This window comes from Momordica charantia (assembly GCF_013281855.1).
Source record: "Momordica charantia cultivar OHB3-1 chromosome 3 unlocalized genomic scaffold, Mcharantia_2.0 BLBB01000003.1, whole genome shotgun sequence".
NCBI classification, from domain to species: domain Eukaryota; kingdom Viridiplantae; phylum Streptophyta; class Magnoliopsida; order Cucurbitales; family Cucurbitaceae; genus Momordica; species Momordica charantia.
This window is the reverse complement of record NW_028275161.1, coordinates 11,558,118-11,579,496: the sequence shown is the minus strand read 5'-3', so window position 1 is coordinate 11,579,496 and position 21,379 is coordinate 11,558,118. Positions and strand designations below refer to the sequence as shown.

The window sequence follows — 21,379 nt, the reverse complement described above, 5'->3', positions numbered from 1 at the left end:
TTATTTGTGCTTTAAACAAATTGATTTATTTATGTTCAAGCTACATGATCTCTGGCATACAAGATCGAATCCAATAACAAAGTCACACAAGATAGCAACTAATCCGTCACGTCAGTACGTCAACAACATAGTACGATCAATTGTGTGTACATATTTAGAATCACGTGGTGTGCGATCTATAAGGATTTATGACAAACCAATTGGCCAAAGAGATGCAAAATTATAATTAATGTATACATTAGAGACAAACACACATTTAAATTTCAAGTAGTATAATTTTCCAACGTGACAGTAATCCACACCCAAAAAAAATAAAATAACTTCATCACATTAAAAGCATTATTTTTTTTAGAATTAAAGTGATGTGAAGGTGGCTGGATCTTGGTTCTGAATCCAGCCGAACTTTTCAATGAAAGGGTTCGCCAAGGACACCGGCGGGTAGCCATTAATGCAATCTTCCCACACGTTGCCGGCGCCGCCGCCGGAGTCTGCCACCACCTCCCACACGCAGCTGTTGCATTTAAACCCCGCGCCGAAGCTTATCATCAGAATTCTATCCCCCTTCTTCAGCCTCTTCTTGGCCTCCATGTACCCCAGCACGTACCACAGGCTGCTCGCGGACGTGTTCCCGAACCGGTGGAGCGTCATTCGAGCAGGTTCAAGGTCGTACTCCGTCAGGCTCAGGCTCTTTCCCACCCCATCTATCACTGCCTTCCCCCCGGTGTGCAGGCAGAAATGCTCTGCCCCGGCCCGGAAGTTCGCTGCTGGCTTTGGCCGACGCAGCTTCGACGACCCGGCTGAGGTGATTTTGTGTAGTATTGTGAGGAGTGCTAGCCGGAATATCTCCGTTATTGGAAGGATGTTGGGTGATATTTCTCTTAGGTTGTCTGTGAATGCTCGAGTTGCTGCCTTTGGGAGGTTCTTTCCTAGATAGATACCTTGGAGAAATAGAGGAGAATTAACGAAGAATTAGAGCAATAATTAGAGAAGGGAATATTTGAGATGGATATAATTATGATGTAAAGCTTAGTCTAGTTTAAAATTTTTAATGATTCTACTTCCCTTTAGTATATAAACATTTATAGTTTAACATTTGCATTGATTTAGTCCCCTATATATTTTTGGGGGTAAAATCTCATTAACGTCAAAAAAAAAAAAAAAAACTAAAATATATATATATATATATAAAACTATTTATTCTCATCACATTTTAACAAGATTTTTCAAGGAAGTACTAAATTGCTACGTATATACTCTAACGGGGATGACACAGTGGCAAGGACCTTCGATCTTATGGTATCACCTACTAAAAGATAGTGAATTTAAACCTTGCCCTTTATCGAGCAAAAAATTACTACGTAATGAAGTATTAAGCAATAAATCATTTCTTTGGTAAAGGTATAAGAAACAATGTAATTGTTCACCAACTGGGAATTATTGAGAAGAAAGTTATCAAATCCATAAAAGGTGTCAAATGAAGTAAGATTTCTACACGTAGAAATTTAAAACAAAAATTATTTAGCCACCCATTTTGGCAGCTCATGTGATGTCTCTCTATGAGTATTCAATCTATAAACAATTAATATTTCAAAAGAAAATTGTTAGAGACTTTATTAATTACTGGTTTTTCTTTCTTACCTAGGTTGCCTTGGTCATCTTCCTTCTGAACGCAACAACCAAAAGACTCGTCGAGAGCTCCATGGTGGGTTCTCACCAGACACTTGAGCTTGAACATGGCTTTGTTTTTCAAACTCCTTTTGTTTGTCAAAAGTACGGCGGCGCCGCCCGTTCGGAACAAACAGTTGGCCAGAATCATCGACCGCTCGTTACCCGAATACCAGTTCGGAGTTAACGACTCGGACGTCACAACAATGGCGTATGAATCCTTGTATGACTTGAACATTCGCCTCACCAAGTCCACGGAAATCAGGCTCGCACTGCACCCCATCCCGGTCAGATTGAACACTTTAACGTCTTCTCTCATCTTGTACCTATTATTTTCCAAGTTCGTTAAACCGATAAGATTCACCGTTCTGAGTAAAGAGCAAGTTTCGTAAGTTTAAAAACTATATTTAGAATCTGCCTCAAACAGTTATTAGGAGGCAGACAGATTTTGAACTTACATCCAACGATGGTTAAGAAACAACTGCGTTGAATAATTTTTGATGAGTCTTAATGAAGTACGAAATAACGTAAAACCTGTTAATGATCCTGGAGGCGAAAGAAGGAGAAGTGGTCATCAAAGAGATGTTGACAACAAGGATGTCTATTTCGGAGGGGGAAACGCCGGACTTGTCGAAGAGCTTTTGGAGGGAATCTTGGAAAAACTCTTCCATTTCAGAGATGGCGTCGAGTAGAGAAGGGCGGTGTTCCGTGGCAGAGAAGACGACGCCGGGCCCGTAGGTTTGCTCGCCGATGCCGGAGTTGACGACAGCTTTGAGGAGGAATTTGAACTCTTCAAGGCCAAGATTTTTGGAGCGCATCATAAGGTCTCTGCAGAGCTCAGTGCCCAGCATTCTGTCGTCGGTTGGTTTGAAGCATTGGTAGTCTAAAATATAGCATTGTTGGTCCCTCTTTGCATCAAAATGCTTCCATATTTTCACAAGCAAATAGAGTAATGGAAGAGCAAATAGTAAGACCAGAGGCTCCATGAGAGAAATGGAGAGAGGGAGAGAGTTTTTTGGAGCTGCAAAAATGGAGCAATAATGTTGAGAGGAAAACAGAGCGGCTCTTAATTTATAAGAACAGAGCACAGTAGGTTTGAAGGAGTAGAAAGTAGGAGTTTTGTTTGTGTACTTTTGGCTGGTTAAAAAACATTTTTTTAGTATACTTTAAAGTATACTAAAATTTTAGGGGTTCTTTATTTTGGAAGTTGGGCAATAAGTTCTATCTCATTGAAAACAATTTTCAAAATTTTGGTACAAGGTTTAGGACATGTTTGGAAGTAGTTTTCGATTCGGCTAGAATCACGTTACTCATACTAAAATTATTTTCGTTTTAAAATAAAACATGTTTGATAGTGATTCATTACTGAACTTTGAGTAATTTTCCGAGTGATTTTTGGTTAAAAAAAATAATAGGAACTATTTTAAAATGATTATTGTTTTAAATTTAACATAGTTTTCATTTTTTGAGATTCTTCTTTCTAAAATTATTGTCTCTCTAACTTTATTTATTACTAAATAATTTACCCTCTAATTGTTTCTCTCTAAAATTTTTATAATCTCTGAATTCTTAGTCTCTATCACTTTTTAAAATTTTTAGGTTATTTTTATCTATGGCTCTCTAAAATGTTTCTCTCTAAAATTATTGAGATTGGTTATTTAGTTGTATATATCATGTTTTTTCATCATAATTACTTTCAATAAATGGCATTAAATGATTTTCACATATATGTTATTAATTTGGTGATTCTAGATCACTTTTGAAACCAAATATTAATCCTTCCAAATCAATTTTTCTTTTTAATCAACACAGAAGATGGAAATAAAACAAGATGCAAAAAGGAGAAAACAACTAATAGACACCATAGAGCAGCTTTGGATACAAATTATCCACGATAGATGGATGGCGACGCCACCGCCAGAAGCGCCAAGATATGGGCTGCTGAATTTTCCTTGCGGTTCATGAAACTAAAGACGCTCATAATATTCTTTTAGTAAAGAGATACTTTCAGGGAAGAAATCAAAGCCACAACGTTCCATTCATCCACCGCATCGTTATTCAAGAGATTGAAAAACCCCAAACGAATCAGTTTTCAGTTTGAATGGATTCTCAAAGTGAGCTCTGATCTTTTCGCAATCCCAGCTGCAAGTTGGGGTTCAAAGGTCACACGCCTAATTATCAAATTGCATCGTCGGAGGGGATAGTAGGAAAGACCCTCCATTTTGGTACCCATGGATCAGAATAAATCCGGATGTGGTCTCTAGAGCCCACTCGCCAACGGAGCCCCGAGCCTAGCGAGTCACACCCTCACAGTAGGCTACGCCAAATGAAGGAGGCATTCGAACCTAGCTTGGCATCAAGAAAACCACTGGTCGGAAAATATTTATGCTTCAACACACGTGCAAGAAGAGAGGAGGGGTGATAGAGGAGATGGTAGCCCTGCTTGGCCAACAAAGCCCGGTTAAATGCACCAGATCTCAGAAATCCAAGCCCCCGAAACATTTAGGCAAGCACTTTCGTTTCTAACTTACCTAGTGTATTTTACGATCTGCCTCAATCTCGCCCCACCAGAAGCGGACCATTAGCATATGTATCTCATGGAGGAGGCTCGTTGGTAGCATAAAATAATTCATCGTGTAGCAGTATAGCCTCAATAACATATTTAATAAAGATATCATTACCTCCCACTGAGAACAACTTTCCTCTCCAACATTGAAGCTGCTTCCATATCCAATATCCTTAACAAAACGTAAATGGGTTCGCCTATTTTGCAATATAAAGGTCGATAGCTCGAGATATTGATGATGGCATTCTAGCCATCATATCCATAGTAGCAAACTGAAGGTGCGCACCTCTTCTGAAGTATTCTTACTAAAAGTCACTATAGACTTATAAAATTAATTGTCCGCCCCGAAGCCTATTCATAAAGTGACAATAAATCCATAACTGTCTAGCTTTCTGATCGAGACATCTTAAAAAATTAAAGGTTATCATCCGCAAAAAACAAATGGGAGATCGGAGGCCTCGTCCTGTACGAAGAGAGACTTGACAGCATGCCTCTAAACCCGACAATGACCACCATGCTAGAAAGACACTGTGTATATAACAAGAATAAATATTGGGAGAGTGGATCACCTTGTCGTAACTCGCGACTCTGGTGCACCAAGACCAAACGCTCCACATTTATTTAAAAAGAAAACGAAACCAACAAAATACACCGTGCGATCAAGTTTACCCACTCACCAACAAACCCCAACTTCAACATAATTTGCTCCAGAAACGCCCACTTGACCCGATCATATACTTTACTCATATCAAGCTTGAGCGTTGCCCAACCTGTTCGCTTAGAGGATTTCTTACGAAGTGAGTGAATTCACTCAGAGCAAGACTAACATTATCCACTACACACTGACCATAAATAAAAGCACTATTGTTCACTCAGAGCCAAGAAACAATAGAAATTTCATCTAATTCACCAAAGCTTTAAAAATTATTTTATAACTCACATTATAGAGGGACAGAGGCTGATAATCTGACACACGCTGAGGCTGTTTTATCTTCGGCAAGAGCAATGAGTGTCTCATTTAAGGGCTGTTGTACGGTCTAGAACTCTTGTGTGCAAGTGTACACAACCGTTGTAGCAAGTGATAAAAAGATCGTATCCACAGAGATTGATAACTAAACACTTCAACAATTACTAAAATCAAACAAATTAACAAAAATGTTTTAGATAAGGAAAATTGAAGGAACTCAACAAAATAGTGCAACGTGATTTGCTGAGTAAAAACAAGACGGAACCAAGCACAACCAAATCGATTAAAGAAAAGTGTGCAAACAAGAGGTTAACTACTAATATTTAAAAAAGTAAGGGGGAAGAGTTTATGTGACTTCTTATGGGCTCATGTAAACAATGCTACAACATTAATGATGTAATATACTGGCCAAACAGACATGGAATCTTCCCAAATTTCTCAGATTTTCTGTTATTATGTTTTAGGGCAAACATGACAGCATATCAGTACAGTTTATAGCCTTACTAGGTGAGTCTTATTCCTAAGTACCCATGTTCTAAATTCAAGTAGATCTAGCACAAGTTGAAGCCAAAAACTCCTTATTACAATTTCCCAAAAGCTAATAAAGAGGTATTCCAATATGTTGGCCAAACACATTGAAAAACAAACGTTAAAAACAACTTCAACTCAATATATATATTATCACCAATGCCAAAGCAAAGTTTACAGCCCAAGAATAAGTTCGCAACATCCTCCCCCTTACAATAAACTTAGCTACGCAATGTCATACAAGAAAATGGAAGAAGAAAATACAAAACCCGTGCAAAGAAGAAGAAAAGGAAGAAAAACTCAGCCCTTCACTCCCTTTGTTGTCTTATTCGGGTTCCTCTCCAAGTGTCTTCCTTCTTCTCTTATCCTGTTATCTCTAGGGTTTAATGAAGAATGAGAATTAATGGAGGCAACCTTGAAATGAAAGCATTTATACCATTTCTCAATTTTAAGGCAACCAAAATGGATAAAACGGGGCCTAGCTCAATTTAATGGTGAATCTACGTTTTACTATAGTAAATTTTCGGGTAAAAATTTGTAACTGTTAGCTCTGTTTTTTTCTATATTTTTTATTCCAATGCTGCAGCATCAACAATGCTGCATCAAAACATTCAAAATTAGGTCATTGTTCATAACTCTCAGCATTGTCTAATGAGCTAAAGATGTTAATAAATATAAAGCATTATTTGTACAAAATCAGTCTAGATTGGGTGTTAGTGTGGCTATTCTTAGCTAATTTATATGAAATACTTGCACAAATAACTCTCTTTTGGAGAGTTATCAGGGGCTACCGTGACACTTGGTCGTTCAACACTTTCAAACAACATTGAACCACATCAGGACGCACAATATCCCTTTTGACGGCGAATTCTGGTCAAAGGCCACATGTCCTTCGGACGGACATTTCGGCCGAAGAATAAGGGAACCTGAAACCAAAGAACTTGATGCTGGTGCGCTGTCCAGCCTAAAACACTCCGATGATCAAGTTAGTAATCGGAATAAGAAATAGGAAAAAGACACATTAAGTCTGAGTAACAGTTTTTTCACTTACCTAGTGAGGATGAGGGTCCTTCCTTTTATAGCCTCGGACGACCGACTAGGAAGGACGACGGTAAGAGGTGGTAGGGACGCGACGCACTGTACAAAGAGCATCGTGGAGCATGATCTACACAGTCGTAGGGTGGCACCACCTCTTGTAGCTCAGAGCTTGTCTCCTGTAGCTACGGGGCATGCCCGTTGTACCAGTGACGTGCGCCTCTTGCTACAGTTACATATGGTGTCTAGCTGTTTGTGGTCCATCATTCCCTCAAGAGTAGACATGTGTCCTACTTTGCAATACCAGCTTGCTGGAGCAACTGTATGTGGTACCGCGCTTCCAAGTCGGACACGCATCCTGCTTGGGTCTTTAACCCCCAACAGTCAGTCCTCTTTCGGGGCCAGGCCGTTTGTCAGCTAGTGGGCTGGGCCCAAAAGTGTTGAAGAGAGGCAGGGCACGTGTATCTTTATGAATTGGCAGATGGGACCCACGGAACCGACAGTTGCGACGATTAGCCATCAGTACGTATGGCTGCCTTTATGAGAGTACACGTGTCTGCTGCTGTTTTGCGGGCGATCACGCCCTTCAGACTATGCGTTAAGCGGTGGGGTCGGCGATCGCGATTCCCAACACCATTGGGATTCAAAGCGATGCTTTAGAGATCTTTAAATTCGTGATGATTACTCTTTTCCTGCATTCTTAACATTCTCTACGGTTGACCGTCCGAGTGAGAGCCTTATTTGGATCCTGCTGATTGAGGTTATGCTGAACGCACGCACTAAGCGTGGTAACAATTCTATAGATGCAAGCGCACACACCTGTCAGAGTAATATAAAATGGATAGAGTATCCAAGTATCGATCCTCAAGGACTTCTAAATAATTTCCAAACTCTAAAGTTTTAATGAATAGTGAACGTTGAAATGAGTGATTCTTGTAAAATGGGAAGTGGTCACAAATAATGGTTTTGGATTTGGGATTTGGTCTTATAATGGTAAAACCTAGCTCGAATTACTTCAAGTTAGCCAACAAAGAATCAAGGATACGCTAAGGACGATATGCATTTTACTTTAGGAACCAACGACTACGCTTTTCACTTGACTTAAGTCTAAGCAAGTTCAAAGTCCTAAGACATTCCCTAATATGTCTATTATGAGAGATATCTTAGTTTTAGGATGAAAATAGTCGCAACCTCGGGTTAAGGACCTATATCTAGGCTACTTAACCGGAACCCTTATGTCTAAAACGCTCATCTCCTCGGTTTAACCACTCAACAATGTAAATAAGCAACCTTTTCAGTATTGACTTGTTAAGACTTACAGTGGCCTTCTCTAAATCCTAACTTTTTGGGAAAACATGTTGAGCAATGAGTGGAAAGCAAAAACACTACTTCTTAGCAACCCTTTTTAGAAATAAAAGGCTAACTATCCATAACTGGGCTAGAGACGGGAATTTAGAAAGACATATTGAAGAAAATACAACAAGTAAAATGGTTGAAATTGAAATGCATGTGTGAAAAACAAAAGTTAACTAACGGAGAGTTTTGCTTGAGATTGAGAGCTTCGCCCTTCTCTTTCAAGCAAGGGGGAGTGTCACGTGCTCTTTCCTCCAAAAACACAATTCTCTTAACTAAAAATAAAGTAAAGGCAAAGTAAAGATAAGCTAAGTGCTGGATTTTTATAAATTTGAATAGGTAGAAAATAACTAAGTAACGACGGAAACAAAACAAAGCTCAATAAAGGAATGTAAAGTGCTCGAGATTTAAAAACTGAAAGCAACTAATGAAAGCAACTCAAAAGTACTTAGAAAGCAACAAAGAAACACTAAGAATGATCAAGAGAAGGAAGCAAGGCTTGATGAATTTGGTGGAGAAGCTGCTGGAATTTATAGCTGTGCAGAATTGGTTAGGTAGGTCCTAAAACGCTGGTGGATCACCCATTTCTAACTCCTTTGACTGACTAAATCGTGCTCAAACTGATAGTGGAACACTTCTTCTACACGTATGAATCGGTTGGAACCACCAAAACGCATTGGAAGACGCGTTTCATTAAGGGCAAAGTTGGAAGAAGACCAGGATTTCTGCAGCCTACCAGGCGCCTGGCGCCTCCAATGATAGTTTTTCCGTCTTTTTGCTTCTTTTGATTAATTTGCACTCCCAAATGGTCCTAAAATGTCATAAATACAATATAAGCCAACCACAAACCATTCATATATGAATTTGGCATGATTGGAACTCAAACGACTGAGAAAAAGTCTGGAACAAAGTTAAAACATAGTAAAAACAACATCTAAAACCTTCTTTTTACGCATGTAAACAAGCGTAATCACACCCCCAAACTTAACTTTTTGCTTGTCTTCAAGTAAAACTTAGCAACTTTAATCAGCTTTCTAACACATGGACAAGGTAAAGCAAAAGCAACCGAGATGTTCAATCATAAATTGTCTAAGGGAAAAGATGTCAAAGCCTACCATTCTATTGCCTTTGTAAGCTTAGTCACTATAAACCAAGTTTGAAATGATAAAAACTTTCTCTTTCAAAATCCTTTTTCCTTTCAAAAACAGAAAACATTTTCAAATACCCCTAAGTAATCTGCACACTCCCTTTTTACATTGTTTTACATCTGAAAGACCGGCTACTAGCCCCTGAGGTTTCCACACACTAACATCGGTTTCAACCACAGCTACTCGTAGAAAGACTTTGAAACTAACAGCTAGGTCATAAGACGACGACAATGAAAAACACGAAGTCACTTATCACCATCCTTACTGCTATTTTCAAAGTCAACACCCAACCTAAAACTAAATGGGTGTCTACAGTAGGACTCGGAAATCATAAATACATTTTCTTTAACTCTCATTGTTTTTACCACTCTTTTCTTTCTAACACAAGTATTTTCCCCACTCTTATTTTCTCTCAACAAGACTCTTTTTACTCTTTTGCAACTTTTGTCTTTTGTTTTTTAAGCTAACTGCTTTTCAACACTTTCTTTCTTTCCAACTGACTCTTTTTCAAAATAGCATGATTTTTCAAATATAAATAAGACTTTATCTTTCTGTAACAATGACTGACACAACGACTGTCCCCCCAAACTTAAGAGAGACAGTGTCCTCACTGGGAAAAGACTTTTGCATCTGATGAAAAAGGTTTAACAGTAAAAAGGACAAGAACTTCCTATATAGGGGCAAAGAAAAAGCTTAAAGTCTGTAAAGATCAAAAAGACATAAAAGAAAATGAGTTTATCACATAAACGAAGGAAATAGCTCAAAGCTTAGTCAGGCATAGAACAAAAAACTCAACAATCTCTTAGAATCATCATTGACATGAAATCACATGCACAACACAGATGATTCAAGTAGGCATGTGAAAAGCTAAACTAAGGTTAAGTAAAGGCATACTTTAAGTGAACAGAAGATAAACGATACTAATTTATACATGCTTCAACTGAGCACGAAACATAATCAATACAAAAAAACATGCGTAGTAAGGCTAGAATATGCAAACGACGTCATTAACCAAAAGAATAAAACACAAAAAATAGCAAAGAAGGAACCTCCCCTTCATGAAGTTGGAGGTTGTGGACTAGGATCAGTGTCGGTACTGGAAGATGGATGACCAAGGATAGCAGCTAGCGCTGGAGGCCATGAAGGTAAAACCGCAAAATCCAATGAAGCCCTCAAGTTGTAGATATGTTGCACGACTTCGCGAACCTGATCTCGCAGCTGTTGGTTCTCCTCTCGGAGACGACGGATCTCCGATGTAGGAGACATCCCAGTACCTTCCCTTCTTTGTAGCGCATGGGCGATAATTCTCCGAATATTCTTCTCTTCCACAACTGGGGCATCTCTCTTAATTTGATCCGCAGGGAGCTGCACACCTTGTCGCAAGCATAAAGAAGTGACCAAGCGTGGGTGATAAAACTTACCACGTGTCCGGTGGGCACACTCATAGATATTGGTATTTATCAATTCTCCATAATTCACATCTATGCCCTTTAGCATGGCATAAACCAGCAGTGCCCTATCCTGAGTGACATGCTCATCATGCTCCGTTGGCAGAATTCTGTTTTTGACTATATATAACCATCCTGCAGCAGCTAGTGAAACATCCTCGGGTTTTAGTCGTACCTTGCCATGAGTAGTCAAATCCCAAGTGGCAGAGGGCTTCCCAACACATTCTAGAGTCGGAGTCACTAACATCTTATTTCCCACAGCATCTCTGATATTCTCAATGTTGAAGGTGTAGTTGATTTGAGTGGCATCAAACCTTATTTCCTTCCCACGCACTATGGCTATATGTGACTGGGGATGGACAGCAGCGTAGAACTCTCTGACTAACTCCAAAGCCTCACATTGTATGGGCTGAATGAGTGGTCTCCATTCTTTATCTCTAGCGGTCTCCCTCCAATCGTCAGGCACATCTCCTAGATTGAGGTCGAATCCCAATTCTGTCATAATCTTACGGGATTTCATTAATGAAGTTCGAGTGGCTAAATTCGCCGCGTTCCATTGCGTCTCGACCTCCTCTCGCTCAGACAAGTCTAGTTCGATTGTATCAACTGGCCCAGGTGCCACTACCTTTCTCTTAGCTTCAGCTGCTTTAGCTTTCGCAGATCTCGTTTTAGGTTCATTCATGGGCACTGTCGGCTTCTTAGTCTGAACTGCACGACGTTTTGAACTCTTTTTCTCCCACCTCTTGTATTGGAACATTTCCCTTAACGTCTGGGTGTCCTCAGGATCTTCGTCTCTGGTAGGTTCTTGAGTACTATTCTCCCCAACCTTGGATTTACCTGTATCACACCCAAGCGGGGTAACTACATTAGAAGAAATAGCGTGAGCATCCCTTACCCCTGGTAGAGTGGCCATCGGTGTGACATACTCATCCGTTGCCAACGGAGTAGATCCAGTTGCCCCAGTAGGCAACGCTTGGTGACTAAAAAATGCTCCTTCTGTAGGTGTATCCAATGGGGAAGGTTCCTGAGTATCTTTTCTTACCACTTCGTTTTCGGTATCCTCCGTTTCTGGCATATTTGAACAATTGCCTCGTGAAACCAGTAGAAAATCATCATTACCATCTCCAAGTGTAATAATCAACGGAGATGAATAAAACTGCTCCTCATCCCTGTTCTCCATAGATGAACCCTTAGGCGTCAGACGCCTACTACTCCCATCTTCCTCAATTTCTGGGTCCGTCAGCACCTCCTTGCCCTTTTTCTTTTGCCCTATCGAGACCTCGGGCTCTAGCCTCTGGCTATAGCTCTTCTCTTGCTCTCCTCCATGCTCAACTCCTGTATCCGTTGGCATATTGGTTAGGATTGGCATCCTAGGAGGCTCTAAGGGTTTTAGTTGTCCCATGTTGAAGGTACTCAATATGTTAGGGTTCAATTGGGGTGCTTGAAGTCCTCTTTCTAGGAATGGAAGTTGAGGTGGTGGGGGAACCCTAGGTGAAATCATCCCATAATTTTGTGGAGGTACCCAATGACCCATTCCATAATAAGGTGGAAGGCTAGGAAATAGAGTAGATGGGTTGGGCATTCCATAAAGATGAACACTAGCTGGAATTTGCATTTGGGACAAGGGAAAATGATAGGAAGGAACCGGGTTAAACATAAAAGGTTGGTACATACCCAGATTGATCATTGGAGGAAGTTGTTGAGGATTTGCAGCCCTAAACTCACTGTTTTGAGGTATATTAAGGGTGGGTAGCTGCTGAAAATTTACATAACCATGTGGTCCCATCATAGGAGGTTGTGTAGGAGCGTGGGAACGAGAAGTAGGGAGTGAAGTGTGTTGAGAAGAAGAAGCCATAGAAATAAACAAAGGCTGGAAATGTCTTCTTCTTCTTGGTTGTGGCTTGAAATCGAAAAACAAGGGTGGTGAGGGAGTAGTTTTTCCGAAAAACAAAGGGGAGGAAGAGAGTTGTGGGTTTGTGTTGAGGTGTAAGGCTTAGGCAATGGGTCTATTTAAAGCTTTCCCCAAACTAAATCCTAAATGGAAAGGGATTGAGTTTTAAGTTCAAACTAGGTTTCCTAAACCTAAAAGGAAAAAATAAGTTTGAATTCCAAACAGGATTAGGGAAACAAAATTTGAAGTATTTTTGAGTTTAAGAAGAGATTTGAAACTTAAATCACAAAGGATTATGTTTGACCCAAAATAAAACCCATAAAATTCGAAAAATGAAACCCAAACCACGAAGGAAAAAGAGTTTTCGAAATGCTGGAAAAACAGGGCAGGCGTCTAGCGCCTGCATAATTTTTTTTTTCGCAAAGGGCAGGCGCCAGGCGCCTGCGTAATTTTATTTTATTTTTCAACGTTTTCAAGAACATTCTCTTAATAAGCAAAACTTTTTATGATTAAACAAAAAGAATGTAAGATACAAAAACTTCCTTCCTTTACTTTTGTTCTTTCAAAACGGATAAGAAGGAAAAACATTTTTCGCAAAAAATTTATTGTCCTGAAAGTTGAATAGAGGTTTTTCCTCTATCCACTGGTTCTCTAAAATATGGCTTAAGTCTCTGCCTATTTACTTTAAAAATACTTCCCTTAGAGTCAACTAGATCCACTGCCCCATATGGGTAAACTTTAAAAATTTTAAAGGGACCAGACCATCTAGACTTAAGTTTCCCAGGAAAAAGTTTCAACCTAGAATTGAATAACAGAACCAGATCACCTTCTTGAAGATTGTTCGGCCGAAGACGCCTATCATGCCACTGTTTAGTTTTTTCCTTAAACAGCTTAGCATTCTCATAAGAAAATTGCCTGTATTCTTCTAATTCCAACAATTGTAACGTCCTCGCTTCACTTGCAGCCGACAAATCAAAATTTAATTTCTTTGTAGCCCAAAATGCTTTATATTCTAGCTCAAGAGGCAAATGACATGCTTTTCCAAAGACTAGCCTATAGGGGGACATGCCGAGGGGAGTCTTAAATGCTGTCCTATATGCCCAAAGTGAATCATCAAGCTTCAAAGACCAATCCCTACGGTTAAGATTTATAGTTTTTTCTAAAATGTTTTTTATCTCCCTATTAGATATTTCGGCTAACCCATTCGACTGAGGATGATATGCTGTTGCAACCCTATGACGCACATTGTATTTAGCCAGAACTTTTGCATAGACCTATTCACAAAATGAGCCCCCCCATCGCTTATCAGACAACGAGGGGTTCTATAACGCGTAAAAATGTGCTTTTGTAGAAAACGAATGACAACTTTAGAATCATTGGTAGCAGTTGCAATGGCTTCTATCCATTTCGAAACATAATCTACTGCTAACAATATATAAAGCTTACCATTAGAAGATGGAAATGGACCCATAAAATCTATACCCCACACATCAAATATTTCAATCTCAAGGATCGGGGTTTGAGGCATTTCGTGGCGTTTAGATATATTACCTGTCCGTTGGCATTTGTCACACACCTGGGCAAACTTATGTGCATCTTTAAACAGAGTGGGCCAAAAGAACCCACTTTGCAAAACTTTGGCTGCGGTTTTGTGTCCTGCAAAATGTCCTCCATATGGAGACATATGACAAGGGTCTAATATCGCCTCGTGCTGTTCTTCTGCTACACACCTGCGTAAGATATTGTCAGGTCCTAGCTTATATAAAAAAGGTTCATCCCAACGATAAAATCGAACTTCATTTAGACATTTCTTTACCTGTTGCTTGTTAAACTCATAAGGAACTATTCGACTTACTAAATTATTTGCTATATCGGCATACCACGGAACTGAATCAACTCGCAAGAGTTGCTTGTCAATAAACTATTCACGTATAACAGTTCCATCATCACAGAGCGGGGATTCCAATCTAGACAGGTGATCAGCAACTTGGTTTTCAGTACCCTTCCTGTCCCTAACTTCAATATCAAACTCTTGAAGTAACAAAAATCCACCGTATCAAACGTGGTTTCGCATCTTTTTTAGCAAATAAATATTTTAAAGCAGAATGGTCAGTAAAAACAATGACTTTTATACCTATCAAGTAAGACCTAAACTTATCAAAGGCGAACACAACTGCTAACAGTTCCTTTTCAGTAGTAGTGTAATTGAGTTGTGCACCGGTCAGAGTCTTACTAGCATAATATACAGGATGCAAGATCTTGTTTTTACGTTGTCCTAACATAGTTCCTATTGCATAATCACTAGCATCACACATGAGCTCGAAAGGTAAATCCCAATTAGGTTCGATAATTATAGGGGCTGAACTTAAAGCAACTTTCAACATTTCAAATGATTTTAAACAGTCATCATAAAAAACAAATGGTCTATCATGTTCTAACAATTGACACAAAGGTTTAGAAATTTTAGCAAAGTCTTTTATAAAGCAGCGGTAAATCCCCCATGCCCTAAAAAACTTCTAATCCCTTTAACATTCATGGGAGGAGGTAGCTTTGAAATGATGTCTATCTTAGCGTGGTCTACCTCTATTCCTTGCTTGGAAATTTTGTGACCCAAAACAATACCCTCTTGTACCATGAAATGACACTTCTCCCAATTTAGGACTAGGTTTGTTTGTTCACATCTCTCCAATACTCTCTCTAAATTAACTAAACATGCGTCAAAAGAATTTCCAAAAACAGAAAAGTCATCCATAAAAACTTCTAGAATATTTTCTACCATGTCAGAGAAGATGGCCATCATACACCTCTGAAAAGTCGCGGGTGCATTGCATAATCCAAAGGGCATTCGCCTGAAAGCGAACGTACCATACGGACACGTAAATGTTGTCTTCTCCTGGTCTTCTGGAGCAATAGTAATTTGATTATAACCCGAATATCCATCTAAGAAACAATAGAAATCCTTACCTGCCAGACGGTCGAGCATCTGGTCAATAAACGGTAGAGGAAAATGGTCTTTCTTCGTTACCTTGTTGAGTTTGCGATAGTCAATGCAAACTCTCCACCCACTCACAGTTCGGGTTGAGATGAGCTCATTCTCCTCGTTGGCCACCACGGTTATACCCCGTTTCTTTGGTACACACTGTACTGGGCTTACCCAGCTGCTGTCGGATATTGGGTATATAGCACCGGCGTCAAGCCATTTAAGAATTTCTTTCCTTACAACCTCCTTCATCTTCGGGTTCAACCGTCTTTGACTCTCAATAGAGTTCTTAGCATCTTCTTCCAATAAGATTTTGTGCATGCAAAAGGCCGGGCTTATCCCTCGGATATCTGCTATCGTCCATCCAATGGCCTTTTTGTGCTTCTCCAAAATCTGCAATAAAGAATATTCATTAGTAGGTGATAAATTGGAAACTATAATAACTGGTAAAGTGTCGTTATCCCCTAGATACGCATATTTCAAATGCGACGGCAATGGCTTCTGCTCCAAAGTGGGTGGTTCCACTATGGACGGAAGTAACGACTTGCATTCGTCTTTTTGTATTTTTTCAACAGGATTAGTCACATCTTCCGGTCCTTCTGCTATCTTATCAAGCTCTTCTTCAATCTCTGTAACTAACAAGTCATAAAACTCATCAAACATAACAGGATTCAAGCTATTTATAACAGAGCACTCTTCAAAGTCTCCTGGTAATTTCATGGCGTCTAGAACGTTAAATTTAACTTCTTCATTATTTACCCTCATTGTAATTTCTCCCTTCCTCACATTAAAAACTGTATCCCCAGTGGCTAGAAATGGTCTTCCTAAAATAATGGGAACGTCTAAGTCTGCCTCGCAATCTAGAATGATAAAGTCTGCAGGGAAAATGAATTTGTCCACCTGGACTAAAACATCTTCTATCTTTCCCTCAGGTCTTATGATAGATTTATCTGCTAGTTGGAGGGTAACCGTAGTAGGTCTAGCTTCTCCTATGCCTAAAGATTTGAAAACTGATAAAGGCATAAGATTAATGCTAGCGCCTAGATCACATAATGCCCTACCTAAGTTTTTCCCTCCTATGGAACATGGAATGGTAAAACTGCCAGGATCGTTACATTTCATGGGTAGCGAGCTGCCTACAGCTTCACTACTACATTTTGTCATGGCTACCAGTTCATGCTCTCCTATCTTTTTCTTCCTAGAAACTATATCTTTCAAAAACTTAGCATAATTTGGCATCTGTTCTAGAGCATCTACTAATGGTATATTTATATGCAATTGTTTTAAAATATCTAAAAATTTTCTAAACTGGGAATCATTATTTTTCTTAACTAATCTTTGTGGAAACGAGGGAGTAGGGGTAAAAGAAGGTTGTACCTGTGGAGGAACACTCGGGGTGTCCTCATTACCTTTTCTAATATTTTCTTTTTCTGGTGTTGTTGGATTCTCTGGTATCTTTACAGTTGGTTTAGTGGACGGAATTTGTACATCTGTTGTTGGCATTGTTGGTCCATCATATGCCAGTCCACTCCTAAGGGTGACAACTTTCCACTGTTCTTTCCCTTCTCGTTTTGGTAATTCAGTATGGCCTGGAAAAGAACCTTGTGGTCTATTCTTCAATTCATTGGCGAGCTGTCCCGATTGGGTCTCAAAATTCCTCATTGATGCCGCTTGGGATTGTATCACTGTGTCGGTTCGGGCCATGTACTCCTTCATCATATTCTCAAGATTTGAGTTGTTATTTTGAACTGGTGGAGTCTGTGTTCTCTGATTGTACTGCTGTTGCGGTGGCGGGATGTATTGCTGTGTAGGTGGAACATAGGGCTGCTTGTTCTGCTGGCTCTGCCCTTGATTAAAACCGCTCGAACCTCCTTGACCTCCCCATGAGAAATTAGGGTGGTGCCTCCAACCTGGGTTGTAGGTGTTCGAATATGGGTTAAAGTTCCTATTGTTCCCATGTCCTACATAAAAAACGGAAGCAGGGTTATGTGGAAAATTATCATAAATATGGTTTTCACTGCAAAATGAACAAATGAGATCGTTGACTTGGCAAACAGGGGCAGGAGTGCAATAATCCGACTGCACAGGTTGTATCGGCGTGGCTAATGGATTTTTTATTCCCAACGCCATCTCTTTCAGCCTCTGGTTCATTGTAACCATCTCTTTTTGCATCGAGGTCGCAATGTCCAGAGCCAAAACTCCAGCTGGATCTTGCTTCTTTGGTGCTGCCCTAGATCTTTGCGAACACCATAGTTCGTTGTGTGAAGCTAAGTCATTTAGGATGTCGACTATCTCGTTGAATGTCTTCTTTGTAAAGGCTCCGTTGGCAGCATTGTTTAGCATCATCTTAGTAGGATGATCTAAACCTCTAAAGAAATGTTATATCTGGATGCATGCCGGCAAGCCATGGTTCGGACATTTCCTGATTAGTTCTTTAAATCTTTCTCACGCCTCGTGAATAGGTTCACGATCATACTGTCTAAAGGAGATGATCTCCTCTCTGATATCAGCGTGGCGACTAGGTGGGAAGAATTTTGTTAAGAACTTCTCCACTAATGACCCCCATGTGGTGATGGATCCCGGTGAAAATGCATTGAGCCATGCTCTAGCTTGGTCCTTCAAAGAAAATGGAAAAAGTGTTAGTCTAAAAGCATCATCTATTATACCAGGTAATCGAAATGCATTTGCAATTTGAATGAATGATTTCAGATGATCATGTGGATCCTCATGTTCCTGCCCTCCAAAATGTCCAATTGTCTGCAACATTTGGAACATCATTGGTTTAAGCTCAAAGTTTGCGTGGGCTGGAATAGGGTTGACTATCCCTGAATCAAAGTTCTGAAAAGCCGTGGCGGCATATTCTCGCATTGCCACGTCTCTTTGTCCGCCATCTGAATATGGTTGAATTCATTATTTCTTGCGTGATCCCTCATATTACCGATAACAGCAGGTGGATCAACCGGATCACGAGGTGGAATATCTGCCATTGATGTGCTCGTACTCTCTACCTCACTTTCAGGACTGATTTCACCTTCCTCTATTTTTGCTTTTGTAGTTGTTTTCGAAGTCTTTGCTCCTTTCGAGTTTTTCGAAGGGTCCGCTCAATCTCAGGGTCAAGGGGTAGAAGAAAAGATCTTGTGCTCATGCACTTTAACTTACCCTTGTGAGATAAACGACCAAAAATATAGAACAAAAACGGTGGATGGAAATTACACCCAACAACAATTCACAAAAATAAAAACTAAAAGAATTTGAAAATAATTTTAAAACTAAAGTCCCCGGCAACGGCGCCAAAAACTTGACTGAGGTTATGCTGAACGCACGCACTAAGTGTGGTAACAATTCTATAGATGCAAGCGCACACCTGTTAGAGTAATATAAAATGGATGGAGTATCCAAGTATCGATCCTCAAGGACTTCTAAATAATTTCCAAACTCTAAAGTTTTAATGAATAGTGAACGTTGAAATGAGTGATTCTTGTAAAATGGGAAGTGGTCACAAATCATGGTTTTGGATTTGGGATTTGGTCTTATAATGGTAAAACCTAGCCCGGATTACTTCAAGTTAGCCAACAAAGAATCAAGGATACGCTAAGGACAATATGCATTTTACTTTACGAACCAACGACTACGCTTTTCACTTGACTTATGTCTAAGCAAGTTCAAAGTCCTAAGACATTCCCTAATATGTCTATTGTGAGAGATATCTTAGTTTTAGGATGGAAATAGTCGCAACCTCGGGTTAAGGTCCCATGTCTAGGCTACTTAACCGGAACCCTTATGTCTAAAATGCTCCTCTCCTCGGTTTAACCACTCAACAATGTAAATAAGCAACCTTTTCAGTATTGACTTGTTAAGACTTACAGTGGCCTTCTCTAAATCCTAACTTTTTGGGAAAACATGTTGAGCAATGAGTGGAAAGCAAAAACACTACTTCTTAGCAACCCTTTTTAGAAATAAAAGACTAACTATCCATAACCGGGCTAGAGACGGGAATTTAGAAAGACATATTGAAGAAAATACAGCAAGTAAAATGGTTGAAATTGAAATGCATGTGTGAAAAACAAAAGTTAACTAACGGAGAGTTTTGCTCGGGATTGAAAGCTTCGCCCTTCTCTTTCAAGCAAGGGGGAGTGTCACGTGCTCTTTTCTCCAAAAACACAATTCTCTTAACTAAAAATAAAGTAAAGGCAAAGTAAAGATAAGCTAAGTGCTGGATTTTTATAAATTTGAATAGGTAGAAAATAACTAAGTAACAACGGAAACAAAACAAAGCTCAATAAAGGAATGTAAAGTGCTCGGGATTTAAAAACTAAAAGCAACTAATGAAAGCAACTCAAAAGTACTTAGAAAGCAACAAAGAAACACTAAGAATGATCAAGAGAAGGAAGCAAGGCTTGATGAATTTGGTGGAGAAGCTGCTGGAATTTATAGCTGTGCAGAATTGGTTAGGTAGGTCCTAAAACGCTGGTGGATCACCCATTTCCAACTCTTTTGACTGACTAAATCGTGCTCAAACTGATAGTGGAACACTTCTTCTACACGTATGCATCGGTTGGAACCACCAAAACGCATTGGAAGACGCGTTTCATTAAGGGCAAAGTTGGAAGAAAACCAGATTTTCTGCAGCCTACCAGGCGCCTGGCGCCTCCAATGATAGTTTTTCCGTCTTTTTGCTTCTTTTGATTAATTTGCACTCCCAAATGGTCCTAAAATGTCATAAATACAATATAAGCCAACCACAAACCATCATATATGAATTTTGCATGAATTGGAACTCAAACGACTGAGAAAAAGTCCGAAACAAAGTTAAAACATAATAAAAACGGCATCTAAAACCTTCTTTTTACGCATGTAAACAAGCGTAATCACAATACAAGTTTCCAATACAAGTAAATCATATTTACCTTCGTTGGCTTTCTTCTTTTCGGCTAAGTACTTTGGGCAGTTGCGCTTCCAATGCCCGTCCATGTTGCAGTGGAAACACTTTCCTTTCTCTGCAACCTTGACCTTGCCTTTCTGGGTAGCAGCAGCTGAGTCAGGTTTAGACCCCTTACCAGCAGCCTTCTTCTTCTTAAAAGTCTTACTTCCAGAAGAAGAGGGCGCATACCTGGTTCTAGAGGACGATCCTCTGTTGAACCTCTTTGAGGTGGCAACATTTGCCTCCCCTTCTTGTCGCTTACATTTCATAAGAGACTGGTAGGTCTGAAGCTCGTTTAGGAGCGTGGTAAGAGTGTACTCCAGCTTATTCATAACCACATTGCTGCGGAATGGAAGGAAACTCTTCGGAAGAGATTCCAGAATAAAGCTAACCTGACTCTACTCGTCTATGACGGTCCCGTTCGACTCAGCCACGTTGAAGTGGACCATCAGGTTGAGAACGTGTTCTCGCATTGAGGAGCCCTCCTTCATGCGGGAGTTGTAAATGAACTTAAGGGCTTCATGTCGAGCCTGTGAGGACGGTTGTCCAAACATGCTCTGCAGCGAGTCCATGATCTCCTTAGCGGTGACCTTGTCCTCGTGCTTCTTGGCATGCACATCAGATATGCTCGCCAAGATGTAGACCTTGGCCTTGTCATTTGCCTTGATCCACCTGTCATAGGCATTGCGCACCGCCACAGTGGCGTTAGGCACAGGAGTTTGAGGACAATCCTCTTGCAAGACGAACCTAAGATCATCTATCACGAGAATAGTGTTTAGGTTTGACTTCCATTGTTTGTAATTTTCGCCATTAAGTCTTTGCGCGGCTAAGAGTGCAATAATAGAAGTAGACATGCTGAAAGTAAAAACAAATCTAT

At 39.9% G+C, this 21,379-nt stretch overlaps 1 protein-coding gene and 1 non-coding gene across 2 annotated transcripts; one reads left to right on the top strand and one right to left on the bottom strand.

Annotated features, from left to right (window-relative positions):
- Nucleotides 1–210: 210 nt before the first annotated feature.
- Nucleotides 211–2,721, bottom strand: LOC111023122 (3-ketoacyl-CoA synthase 12-like). The gene is made up of 3 exons (XM_022300477.2): nucleotides 2,200–2,721; nucleotides 1,639–1,991; nucleotides 211–938 (listed from the first exon to the last, which is right to left on the bottom strand). The coding sequence occupies exons 1-3, from the start codon at nucleotides 2,649–2,651 to the stop codon at nucleotides 355–357; spliced, it is 1,389 nt and encodes a 462-aa protein (XP_022156169.2). The 5' UTR covers nucleotides 2,652–2,721; the 3' UTR covers nucleotides 211–354.
- Nucleotides 2,722–17,982: 15,261 nt separating this feature from the next.
- LOC148212382 (small nucleolar RNA R71) lies at nucleotides 17,983–18,089 on the top strand. The gene has a single exon (XR_015789991.1). It is a non-coding gene; the product is annotated as a small nucleolar RNA R71 (small nucleolar RNA).
- Nucleotides 18,090–21,379: the final 3,290 nt, after the last annotated feature.

Bases quoted from the DNA above. Each gene is read 5' to 3' on its own strand.
- LOC111023122 (XM_022300477.2), bottom strand. From the start codon at position 2,651: ATGGAGCCTCTGGTCTTACTATTTGCTCTTCCATTACTCTATTTGCTT. The intron at 1,992-2,199 runs GTTTTACGTTAT...GGAAAATAATAG, and splicing joins GCCTCCAGGATCATTAACAG to GTACAAGATGAGAGAAGACG. The intron at 939-1,638 runs GTAAGAAAGAAA...TATTTCTCCAAG, and splicing joins AGATGACCAAGGCAACCTAG to GTATCTATCTAGGAAAGAAC.